This window comes from Orcinus orca, chromosome 5 (genome assembly GCF_937001465.1).
Source record: "Orcinus orca chromosome 5, mOrcOrc1.1, whole genome shotgun sequence".
Classification (NCBI taxonomy): domain Eukaryota; kingdom Metazoa; phylum Chordata; class Mammalia; order Artiodactyla; family Delphinidae; genus Orcinus; species Orcinus orca.
In genome coordinates, this window is record NC_064563.1 from 35,201,903 (window position 1) to 35,214,728 (window position 12,826).

At 46.5% G+C, this 12,826-nt stretch overlaps 1 protein-coding gene across 1 annotated transcript in view; it reads right to left on the reverse strand.

Moving 5' to 3' along the window:
• Positions 1-12,401, reverse strand: part of BFSP2 (beaded filament structural protein 2) — a 69,797-nt gene extending 57,396 nt beyond the window's left edge. Inside the window, exon 1 of the mRNA XM_004278918.1 lies at positions 11,845-12,401. Coding sequence (XP_004278966.1) covers positions 11,845-12,333 — 489 coding nt within the window. The 5' untranslated portion in view covers positions 12,334-12,401. The remainder of the gene's footprint in view (positions 1-11,844) is intronic.
• Between the last annotated feature and the right edge of the window lie 425 nt (positions 12,402-12,826).

Sequence of the window (12,826 nt, forward strand, 5' to 3'; positions counted from 1 at the left end):
TGATGTATTTTTTAACAGTTTCCTTGAATAGTGGTCCAAATAATGTCCATTTCAATGGGTTAATGGGTTGATATGTCAGTTTAATCTCTTTTAATTTATAGATACCCCCTCCTCCCACCCACTTCTCTTTTTTCCCCTCACAATTTTTGCTTGTTGAAAAAATTGGCTGTTTAGCCCTGTAGTTTCCCACAGTCAGGATTTGCTGATTTCATCCCCATGGTGTCAATTAACATGTTCATCTGACCTTTTGTATTTCCTGTAAACTAGTAGTTCTATCTTGAGGCTTAATCCCTTGCAATTTTCTTTTCTTTTTTTTTTGGCAAGACTACTTCACAGGTGGTGGTGTGAACTCCACCACGAGGTGCACGTCTGCTGGTCTCTCTTTTTGTGAGATTAGTAGCTATTTGATGATTGTTATTGCCTAGATCCATTATTTTATTATGGTTGCAAAGTGGTGACATTCAAATTCTGTTTTAAGAATTACTTTTAGTGATACACATAAATAAAATTAATAATTACTTTTTTTTTTTTTTAGCTGTAATACTTCTACAAATAGACACTTCCTCTCTTCTTTTTTTTTTTTTTTTTAAACCATGATGTACCTACAGGTCTCATAGGAAAGACAGGAAGAATGCCTGGTTCTTTCTCATTATCTACCAGTTTCCAAAAAATGAGTTGGTTCCCCAGCAGACTCCAAGGTAACAAATTAGTGGGATTTGGCAGGGAGGGATTTAATACTGAGCTCATAGATTTAAACATATTTGATATGTCTCAATCTATTGTAGTTAATATTCCTATTGACCCTTAGACATCTTTGATTAGTGGGAGCTTATTCAAATTGGCTCTTAAGTCTTTTAATGTGACTCTAGTAGTTCTTTATAGTTTTCTTGGGTTCTCAGACTCATCTTGTACATTTCCTGCCCCCAAACCTGGATCTAGCCATTTCTCTAAGGAGCTTCTGTTCTTGTAGTGAAAGATGGTGGTTAGAGACCAAAATCTGAGGCTGAAAATGCTCAGTACTGCTGCGTTGGACATTGTTTCTAGGCCTTTTCACTGACCAGAGCTAGGAAATGGGTATATATTAATTTTATGTTGACACACACCATGGTTTTATACTGATAATTCCAATTCAAATTCAGGACTAAAGAATTGTCACTAAACTTTATCAACCTTATAACTGTGTCTCCTTTCACCTACACTAAAAGTCTTAGTGCTCAATGACACAAATATATAGTTACTCTTTTGCTTTATCTCACAGTACATGCACCCACCCCCCCCACCCCCCACAGGGTCACAATAATACCAACCTATCACCGACAACATGATGTCTGAAATGATTTAAGATTCTTTTAGCAGTACTCTTTTGTATCCCCCTTAGGGATGTACAGTCAAATTACTGTGATTTTAAAAGTCACTTGGAATATTTCTTCTCTGGGTAATTATACCATAAATTTGATACATTGTTGGATTCATTTGTTTCCTTTTCTTTTTGATTTTTAGTGTTTTCTTTTTAAGACTTAATTTTGTTTTATAATTCTGTAAAATATTTGCATGGTTCCAAAGTCATCTCCACATAAAAAGATAAGTTAAAACAACTCTAGTGTCTGTTCCTTTTCCCTCTACCCTCCTCCTGTAAGTGATCATTTAAAAACATTATGGTATTTTTTTCCATTATAAGCAAATACGTATGACATGAAGGGACTTATATCCCTTCCTCTTTCTTAGGTAAGTGGTAGAATGACATACACATTCTCTCCACCTTGCTTTTTAACTCAACAATATATCCTTGAAGTGATCATTCCATAATAGTTACAGAGCTATTCCTCATACCTTTTGTGGATTTATCATTGCATATTCAACTAGTCCCCTATTGATAGGTATTTGGGTTGTTTCCTGTCTTTTGCCATTATTCGTAGGATTGAAATAAATAGTCTTATGCATACTTCTTTTTTATTTTTTTTTGCGGTACGCGGGCCTCTCACTGTTGTGGCCTCTCCCGCTGCGGAGCACAGGCTCCGGACGCGCAGGCTTAGTGGCCATGGCTCACGGGCCCAGCCGCTCCGCGGCATGTGGGATCTTCCTGGACCAGGGCACGAACCCGTGTCCCCTGCATCAGCAGGCGGACTCTCAACCACTGCGCCACCAGGGAAGCCCTTATGCATACTTCTTGTTCACGTTTTTGCCAATGTGTCATTGGGAGAGATTCTTAGAAGTGGGATTGCTGGATCAAATTCAATATACATAAATGCATATAAATTTGTCTAGAAATTGCCGAATTCTTCTCTACAAGTGGTTGCAACATTTTCTATTCCCATCAGTACTGTCTGAACTTCCCTGGAGCTTCACCAACAAAATAGATTGACATATTTGTGGAGTTTTGCCAATCTGATAGGTGAAAATGGTATCTCAGGTAGGTTTTGTTTTATTTTTGTATTTCTCTATCATGAGTGAAGTTGAGCAAACTTTTGTATGGTTAAGAACCATTTTCATTTAATTTTAATTTCAAATGTCTCTTTATATCTCTAGCTTATTTAAAAATGAGAGTGTTGCTAGCTTTTTTTTTTAAACCTCAAATTTTAAATGCTGTTTATAGAATAGGGATATTAACACTTTATATTCTAAGTTGCAAATACTTCTTTTTTAGTTTGCCATATATCTTTCAGTTTTGCTTATGGTGTTATATGGCAATGTAAAATTTAAAAAAAATTTGGTAATCAAATTCATCAGTATTTTAAAAAATCAATAAATTGCTTTTAGATTTTGAATTGTATCAAGAACGAATGTTCCCACAGCCAAGTTATAAAGGAATTTAGCTTTGTATGGCTTCCTCTTTTTTTTTTTAATTAATTAATTTATTTTTGGCTTCACTGGGTCTTCGCTGCTGCACGCGGACTTTCTCTAGCTGCAGTGAGCGGGGGCTACTCTTCATTGCGGTGCACAGTCTTCTCATTGCAGTGGCTTCTGTTGTTGCAGAGCACGGGCTCTAGGCGTCAGGGCTTCAGTAGTTGTGGCGCATGGGCTTAGTTGCTCCGCGGCACGTGGGATCTTCCTGGACCAGGGCTCGAACCTGTGTCCCCTGCATTGGCAGGCAGATTCTTAACCACTGTGCCACCAGGGAAGCCCCATGGCTTCCTCTTTTACATTTAAATCTAGGATGCATTTAGAATTGATCCTAGAGTACAGTGAGGGATGGATCCTATTTTATTATTTTCCTTATGACTATCCAGTTTCCTGAATACCACTTGCTGAAGAGTCCTCCATTGGTTTCAGACGCTGCCTTTAACAATACTAAATTTCCATATACAGTGGGTCCTACTTTTAAATTTTGTTTTAAATTCCATTGGCCTTCCTATCCCTCATGTACTTTAATGCTTTAATGATCGAGACTTTCTAGTATGTTTTATTATCTGGGAGTGCTTTCCCTTCCCCTGGCTCTTCTTGCCTTTTTGTTCTTACAAATGAAGTTTATGATAAGCCCATCTACTGCTAAGAAAAAACAACTGTGGTATTTTAAAAATTAGGATTGCCTTAAATTTATAAATTAATACAGAGAACTGACATCTTTATACTATTGAGTCTTTATATTTGAGCACATGGTATTTCTTTCCATTTGTATCTTTCAGGAGGGTTTTATTGTAGTTTCATATAGATTTTGGACATTTTAAAAAATATATATTCATTTTATTCATTTCTTTTCTTTTTTAAAAAATTTATTTATTTATTTGGCTGCATTGGGTCTTCGTTGCTGGGCAAGGGCTTTCTCTAGTTGCAGTGAGTGGGGGTTACTCTTTGTTGTGGTGTATGGGCTTCTCATTGTGGTGGCTTCTCTTGTTGCAGAGCACAGGCTCTAGGCATGTGGGCTTCAGTAGTTGTGGCACACAGGCTCAGTAGTTGTGGCGCATGGGCTTAGTTGCTCCATGGCATGTGGGATCTTCTCAGACCAGGGCTTGAACCCATGTCCCCTGCATTGGCAGGCAGATTCTTGACCACTGCCCCACCAGGGAAGTCCCATTTATTTTCTTCTTTTTTTTTTTTGGCTGCATTGGGTCTCAGCTGTGGCGTGGGCTCCTCGTTGTGGCATGCAGACTTCTCTCTAGTTGTAGCGTGTGGGCTTTTCTCTAGTTGTTGCATGTGGGTTTTCTCTCTCTAGTTGTTGTGCAAGGGGTTCAGGGTGTGTGGGCTCTGTAGTTGTGGCATGCGGGCCCTTCAGTTGAGGCATGCGAGCTCAGTAGTTGTAGAGCGTGGGCTTAGTTGCCCCGCGGCATGTGGGATCTTAGTTCACTGACCAGGGATCGAACCCGCATCCCCTGCATTGGAAGGCGGAGTTTTTACCACTGGACCACCAGGGGAGTCCCAGACATGTCATGTTAAGTTTATTTAAAGGTATTTCATTTTATTTTTTGCTATCATAAATGAGATTTTCTCTTCCATTATATCCTTTTTTGTTGTTTATAGATATGAGGGGCATTGATCTTTATTTCTTTTTATAACCTGCTACTTTACTAAAATCATATTATTTTTTGTTGTAAAATTGTCACATGGAACCTTTTGGACTCTCCAGAAAGACCACCATTTTCCCTTTTTTGTTCCAGTTCTTGGTGCTTTCCGATCACTTTCTCTTCTCTGATCGCATTGACTACTACCTCTGACCAATGTTATGTAGTAGTAGAGATAGTACACATCCCTTTCTTTTTAATTTCTGCAGGAAGGGCACTAGTGTTTTCTTCTCAGAGACAATTTATGATTCAAGAAAGTCTCCAAACATCCTCATTATCCAGATGAGGTATCAAGATGCAGAGATCAAGGAAGAACTTGCCTCGAGGTCATGTGAGGCCTGAGTTTGACCTCAGGGCTCTCTGGTTTCATAATCCCCAGTCTTTGCAGCACACCCTCTGTTTTTAATTATCTAGATTCCTCTGTCCCTTTCCTCAACACGGACCTCATATTTTAACAGATCTTAAGAGATTTAAGAGTGGCTGAGCTCCGCGTATGGGAAGGGCACAGAGGCCCCAAGTAACAGGACTCAGTCTCTCCCCTAATTTCTTTAGCAATTCTGCTCCCTCCCAGACACTCTATGCAGCAAAAACAAGAGCCCCCAGGAAACCACCTTTCTTAGAAAGCAGCTTACTGACCACCTGTATTACTCAGTCAAGAGCCTCAAGCCTCCTTCCCCTCCCCTGCTCCGTCAGAGGACTTTTTCAGTCTTACACAGCACTCTCCCTCAGAGGAATTCTCAATATATTTTTCTCTGTATGGTTACATTTCTAATGATACTTCAGTGTCCCTTATAGACCGGCTAACAGAGTAACTATCTTACTGGCCTCCTCTCACTAAAGAAATTGTATTTCTTGAGCAGTAGACTGCGTGGTTTGTCTTGGGTAAATGCATTCAAGCTTTTGCAGGCTCTAAAACTGCTCAGTTCTTTCTCCCTCCCCCTTTCAGGGACACCAGGTTGTGAATCACAACAATGACCCTGTTGCCTTTCATTTTATTCAGAGGGGAGGATTCTTCTCGTATCTTTTATTTAAAAACCTGCTAGGACCACAAGTGCTGTGGGGAGAGAAACCTGGCCCAGACCTAGATTGCCTAAGTTTCCAGCTATTTCCCCAAATAGGTAGATCCCCAGAGTATGGGGTCTCTTTCTCTGCAAGGGACAGAAAGTGGGACTGTGAGAGCAGGGAAAATATTCAGATCAGGCCCATTTAAAATTCTAATCCTCTTGCCTTTCAATAATTTTGATTTCTCCTGTACTCCAGCTGACAGCCTCTGCTGTTGGAGGTGTAAGCCACTGGTTTCTCCCATGGAGACCCCTAAATTCGATGGAGATTTAAGCCGCCACGTTCCCTTTTCTTTCCCAGGCAGCATCTCCGCGGACCTGGCCTCCGCCCGCTCCGTGTGCTTTGAGACTCTGTGGCTGCACCTCCTCTGTCCCCATTCTCCTTTTATCTGCAGCTCCGAGGAAGGGAGGCTGCTAATTCCAACCTTGTGTTTGACCTGTCTGAGGATGAAAGGGCCTGATGTTGCTGCCAGAGCTTATTATCAGTATTATTCACTTGGCAAGAAAAGTCAGAGCACTCAGCAAAGCCAGAGAGGGAAAGGACCACCTTTTGCCCGAGCAGTGGGCTGGTGCCCAGGTCCTCCTTGGCCTCTGTGGCCACCACCTGGGAATTCTTCCATTTTTACTGCTTAGTAGAAGTATCAATAGCTGAGAGGGTCTAACAGAGCTGAGTCACAGAGAGAGAGAGATTTGGACTTGAAAAGGAACTTCATATACATTTAACTCTAACTAGGACCAGCTCCATAATTTGTGGGTCTCAGTACAAAATGAAAATATAGAGCTCTGTGTTCAAAAAGCAGGAGAAAGGGGACCTTTAAAGGTACTAAAATTTTCCTTTCTTCCTGGTTTTTCTCTTGACCTATCATGGTCATTTTTGCTGTTTAATCTTGCAATTCCTTGAGCATAGGGATAGTCAAGGGTCAGGTGCAACCCTCAAAGGCACCCAGGGGGCTGTGCCACATGATTTGGGGCACAGTGTGGCCCACTACTAAGGGATTACCCTTCCTGCCAGCCACTGGACTGAGGTGCCAGGCCCTGGCCAGGGATGGGGAAGGCCAGCCAGGCATCTCCCTTTCCTATAGACTGGCCACCCTAATCCATGGGGGACAGGAGACCCCCAAGAGTACTGAACCTCAGTGCTACTCTGTAGGCATCTGGATCTAGTGTAGGCCAAGAGGCTCACCCTTTCCCTGTCAGTTGCCTGCTGAGTGCACCATGGTGCTGCCAGCCCTGGATCTGCGCCCCACCCAACATGCCACCCTGACCCTCCCCGCCCCTGTGACCAGGCCTCTGCTGGGGGTGGGGCAAGGCAGGGAAGGTCAGATGAGGCCTTGGGTTTTCAGGGGTCATGGGACCTGGCTGTCCCAGGGAGACAGGGACCCTGTTTGAGCCAAGGCTCCAAGTTCCTAACACACGCTTCATCATGCCATTGGACTTCACTTACAAAATACAGATTCAAAGATACAGCTAGTGAGAGTTTCAAGATGGTGGCTACTGAGTCTTAAATCCCAACTTTGGGGGCCTTCAGAGCTCAGGTTCCATAGGGCTGTACTCGGCCCATACCTGTGAAGCTGGCCCTGACTCTGACCCTAGTTCTTCCAAGGCTCACAAACTTATACAGTGAAAGAGGATGGAGACAATTTCCTCAGGCTGCTTTCCCGACCCTGCTATGGTGTGAACCCCTGAGTCCCTGTTCTGGGCTGCTTTCCATGCTGTGGCTTCTCCCACAGTGGCAACAATCTCTTTCCCCCTCTCACCTTTGTTTTTCTGAATATGTGCCTTTGTCTCCTCATGGTTGGTGGGTGAAAGCTCTTGGTGGGGGTGGGAGAGGCCCCTTCCCAGAAAGGCTCTGGGAGCTCTCAGTTAACACTGCCCTGTCCCCTTCCAACCTTTTGTTCTCTTTTCACAAACAGCTACAGAAGTGTTGGACATAAAAGGAAATCATGCTTGTCACTTGTTCTGAACTTCCCCATGGCTCCTGCAGCCTGGTTTGAGAATGTGCCACTGAAATGCACTTCCAGCCCAACCTGCTCTTGGGAGACAGAGGTCCCTGTTGGATTTTGTTAGGGGCCCAGTCTAAGGAGGAGGTGACGTGTCTCTCTAGGTGCCCAACCACCATTCAGCCCCTTCAGGGCTCAGTAACTGAGAGCTTGATCCCAGGCCTCAAGCACAGTGCTGGTCCTGAGGAGTCAAAGGTCAGGGAGGGCTTCACGGTAGAGGTGCCATTGAACTGGATTGAAGGGTGAGGAGTTCTGCTGGGTGCACAAGGGCGGGGAGGTGGTTGCAGGTGGAGGAAAATGGGCTTCCAAGGGGCGAGGGTAAGGGAGCGTTGTGAAGGGTAAGGAATGCGGGGGCAGGTGTTTGGAAAGATGGGCAGGAAGCTCCAGGCCAAGAAGTCCAAGTGAGGGCAGAGGAACAAGAGTTTTCGGCTTCTGGATCCCAGCAACCACCAGCACGTGTGGCTGCCTCTGAGACTCCGTGAGGAGGAGGCGACCCTTCCAGAAATAAATGGGCTGTGGAGGTGCGGGGGGCTGAGCTCTAGGCCGGGAACGGGGAGAGGGCCTGGGGGGGTGTTGGGTCCTTCCTGAGCAGGGAGGCAGTGGGGCCTGCCCCTCAGTGGGAAGGGTGTTGTTTCTCAGTGCCCAGAATTTGGGCCTACTGTTTGGGGACAGAGAGGGCTTAGGAGGGAGCTGTCTCCCCAGGTTCTTGGGTGACGAGAGGACACTGTTGGTGGTGGTGGTGGGGAGGAGTCCTGCTAATAAGGCCCTGAAGGGAGCCATGGCTTCAACAGCAAGCCCTTGGCCAGAGGCCCAGCCCCTGGGGGCAAGTGCTCTGACTGAGGATGCCACACTGCACGTGCACAGCCCCTTTTCACATCTTATTTCATTTCATGCTCATAGCGGCCCATTCTACTGGTGAGGTGTTCGTCCATTTCAAAGACGGGGAAAGGGAGACATGGAGCAGATGAGTGGGTGGTCCATGTGAGTGGCAGAACCAGGATTTGAAGGGAGGTCCTGCTCATCATTGAGCATCGATCGTGTACGTGGCTCTAGGTATCTGTAGTGCCGGGAATGTATTTCTAGGCTGTTAGTCACTGATTTTGCTCTAGGTGTCTGTAGTGCCAGGAATGTATTTCTAGGCTGTTAGTCACTGATTTTACTAAATACATTACATTCAGTTAACCCCCTAACAGCCCTGTGTAGCAGATAAAGTGATCCCCAAATTGCAAATGAGGAAACAAGTTCAGAGAAGTTAAGTAACTGATGCAAAGCCACCCAGCTAGTAGGTAGCAGAGCCAACAAACAGCCAAATGCAGGTTCCCCTGACCCCCAGCTTGTGCCCTTTCTATTTGTCTAAGTGATCCTGGACTGTGAGGGTCTAGACACGCAAATGACACAGGACAATATGGTAGCTGCCGCAGTGGATGTATGTGCAGGCTGCCAAGCGATCACAGAAGGAGCAGGAAAGCAGCTCAGAGGAGTAGCCAGGTCGAGGGCATGTGGTGTGTTCACGGCCTCCCAGGGGGGTAGTGTGGCTAGGATGGAGGTGGCTTCGGAAGGGCCTTGCGGACTGAGCCCCGGGCTGTGGATTGTTGGTTGGTTAGGAGGAGCCCAGAGGGTTTGGGGCAGGGACATAATGCAGTCAAATCGCGCATGTCCAAACGAGCATTCTGGTGATGGGGTGGAGAATACGGGTTGGAGAGCAGGTATCAGCAAAGCCATCTTAGAGCCAAATGTGGGTCCGTTTTGCAACAGCAACAGAAAAAAAATCGTGTGTCTATCTCAGATATGTAGAATTTTCTTTTCTCTTTGATGGAACAGAGCTAAACATGGCTGGAGGACTGGGCTGTGTGATACAGAAATAACTCCACTTTATAGGTTGTTCTAACTGTACCTTCAAGTCCATGTTTTGTAAAAGAGGAAAAAGAGAACTCTGTATTCATACCTAGAATCTCACTTAGAGTCACCTGAAAGGAAAATGACCCCCATTCGGGGACTGACTGTCTTGGCATCCAGCCCACAGCACTGTGCCTGTACTGCTCTCACTGTGCACTTCTCTAATCTGTAGCCTACCTGCAGGCAGGACCTATGCGACTTATTTATCTATATGGACTTGCTGGAATACCCACAGCGTTATGATACCCATTTTACAGATAAGGAAACTGAGGCTCAAAGAAGTTGGGTAAGTTGCCCAGACCTCTGGAGCCAGACCAAGTCAGTCTCTGTTGAGTATGGACTAGGTTTTGTGGTCATACTTTTTGACCTAGAAAGTGGGATGCCTGACCTCTTGTGAAAAGTCAGTGTGACATCTGAGTGCAAGAAATTGTCTGGCAAATGCTGAAATATTGGAATATTCCAATATCGAAATATTGGAATAGGGGCGTTCTGGTGGTTTACAGGATACAAATATTTGGAATCAGCACTGTTGGAGAGAATCCTGGAGGAATGGCTATCTGAGATTTGCCAGCTTTAAGGCCCCGGACTGCTCTAAGATGGTTCTCCTCACAGCATAGATGGATGCAAGCAGAACAGCAGCTCAGGGGAAAAGCCAAGAGGACAGTGTTGGGTATCATGCGTACTGTGCTGTCAGCTAGGCACCAGCTGGTGGTGGGGGAGAAGCATCCTGGGGTGAAGTGGGAGGCAGGAGGGGCAAATGGGGAGCCCCTGAGTGTGTGTGCCCAGCATCACCCAGCCACACACGAATGAAGGTCCGTGAGCTCCCCCCGTGGGCTGCGTGCTGGGTGCCCCAGGGTGCGAAGGGTCTGAGCTGGCAGTTCCTGGCTGGGCTAGAGGCTGATTTAGCTCAGAGGGATGCCAAGGCCAGCATTTGTGGGAGCGGGGGAGGAGAGAAGCCAGCCACCCACAAAGAGACAGGTGAGCTGTGCAAAGCTGGCTGCGGCCCCAGCGTCAGAACCACAGGCTGCAGGCAGATGTGACAGATGAGCTTAGCACCCTGGAGAGCAGGTCCTGACCAAGTAAGGGACAGAGAGGAAACCTCTGTGCCCTGCCCTGGCCAATAAGGTAGCCACTGGCCACATGTGGCTATTTAAATTTAAATGAATGAAAATGAAAGAAAAATGTTAACTCCTCAGTCTCATTAGCCACAGGTCAAGTGCTCAATAGCCAGAGGTGGCTGGTGGCTACCAGACTAGACAGTGAGTATATAGGACATTTCCATCATTGCAGAAGTTCTCTTTGAATGTAAACGATCTCATTAATATTTTTATATTGATTACATGTTGAAATAACATTTAAAATATTTTGAGTTAAATAAGATATAGTAATATTAACCTCACCTGTTTTTTTTTTACTTTTATTACTGTGGGTAGTAAACTTGTCAATTACCTGCATGGCTCAGATTTCTACGGGACAGCCCTGTATAAATGGATACAGGAACACACCTCCATTTAGCTATTGTTTTTTTGTTTGTTTGTTTGTTTTACATCTTTATTGGAGTATAATTGCTTTACAATGGTGTGTTAGTTTCTGCTTTATAACAAAGTGAATCAGTTATACATATACATATGTTCCCATATCTCTTCCCTCTTGGCGTCTCCCTCCCTCCCACCCTCCCTATCCCACCCCTCCAGGCGGTCACAAAGCACCGAGCTGATCTCACACTGGTCAGAATGGCCATCATCAAAAGATCTAGAAACAGTAAATGCTGGAGAGGGTGTGGAGAAAAGGGAACACTCTTGCACTGCTGGTGGGAATGTGAATTGGTACAGCCACTATGGAGATCAGTACGGAGGTTCCTTAAAAAACTACAAATAGCTATTGTTTTTAATGCCACATCCATTCAGTGGTATTCCATTTGACGATGACTGTAAAAACCCGTTCTTAACACAAAGGTTACAGAGTCAGCCCAGGCTGATGGGACAAATGCAAGCTTTGGACCTGGAAAAATTCAGGTTCAAATCTCAGCTCCATCTCCCGACTGGCTGTGTGATTTTGGGCACATAACTTCTTTGCGCCTCAGTTTTTTCATCTAAGAATGCAATCAGTGAATGAGCCTCTGCACAGCATTGCTTTGAACCCTAGAGGAGATAGTGCCTGCACAGGGCCTGGCGTGGGCTTGGACCCGAGTACACCTCAGTAAATTGTGGGCCCTGTTATTCTTGTTATCGTCATTAACGGTTTTAGCATGGAAGCGTAAGGGGTTAGGGTCAGTCTCTCTGGCCTCAGACCACTCACTTCCCTGCCCCCTGCCTCGGCACCCTTGCTCTCTGATAATGACCCTCCAGAGGTGCAGCAGGCAGCTGTCAGCATCCTCTCCCAGGCACTCACCTGCTGGCAGCTGCTGGTCCATGAGGCCCGGAGGGCACTGCAGCTCTCTGAGCGCGTGGCCTTGCTGTCCAGGTGCATCCGCAGCTGTGCCTCCAACTCCTGGCTGATTTTCTCAAGGGTGTGCACCTTGGACATGTATTCCACCAGGCAACCCCCCAGGTCCTCGACGGCACTGAGGTCCCTCTCCAGGCCTGGAGTGGGTGCCGTGGCCAGGCCTGAGCTCCGCAGGCCCTGCAGGAAGACGCTACTGATGCCCAGGGCCCGGCGGGTCACGCGGGCACCCAGGCCACCTGTGCACCCACTGGGTGTCATCCCTACATAGACCCTGGGTGTTCTGGCAAGACCACCCACGGCAATAGTCCTGGAGGCTGGGAGGTTATCCAGGGAGGATGATGACTGTGCTCCCCTGAAGGGTGCCTTGTGCCGCTGGAGCGGCATGCTGGAGCTGGCCCCCGCGGGCGCCTCCACCACCACTCGCCTTGTGCTCATCGCCCCTTCTGCCTCTGCTGTGCCTGGTGGGTTTGCAGAGCCCAGTGGCTTTTGGTTTCCAGCCCCAGCGTCCCCGTGACTTGGCCTCTCTGGCAGCTTCCCTGTGCCAGGGCTGCTTTGTCTGCTGTTTTCCATGAGTTTCCACCATTCACCAAGCTGAAAGGGAAACGGCCCCCCCAGGGCTGTGTGCAGAGAGGCCCTCAGGCGTTCTCCGCAGGGTCATGTGCAGGCTGTGTACGTGTCCTCCTAGATTTTTCTGCGGGTAGTGGGGAGGCTGGATCAGTGCAGGCTGTGAAGGTGGCTCATCTGGGCTTGTGTATTTCGCTACCTGAGAGGGCAAGGCAGGCACCCAGCAGCCCCACTTCACAGATAAGTAAACTGAGGCTCAGAGACCTTAGATCACAAGTGCAGCGAGTGGCTGAGCCAGGACTGACTCCAGGTGTTCCAGGGCTGATGTCAGAGATCTCCAGCCTTATCTGTGTTGCGTGTGTGA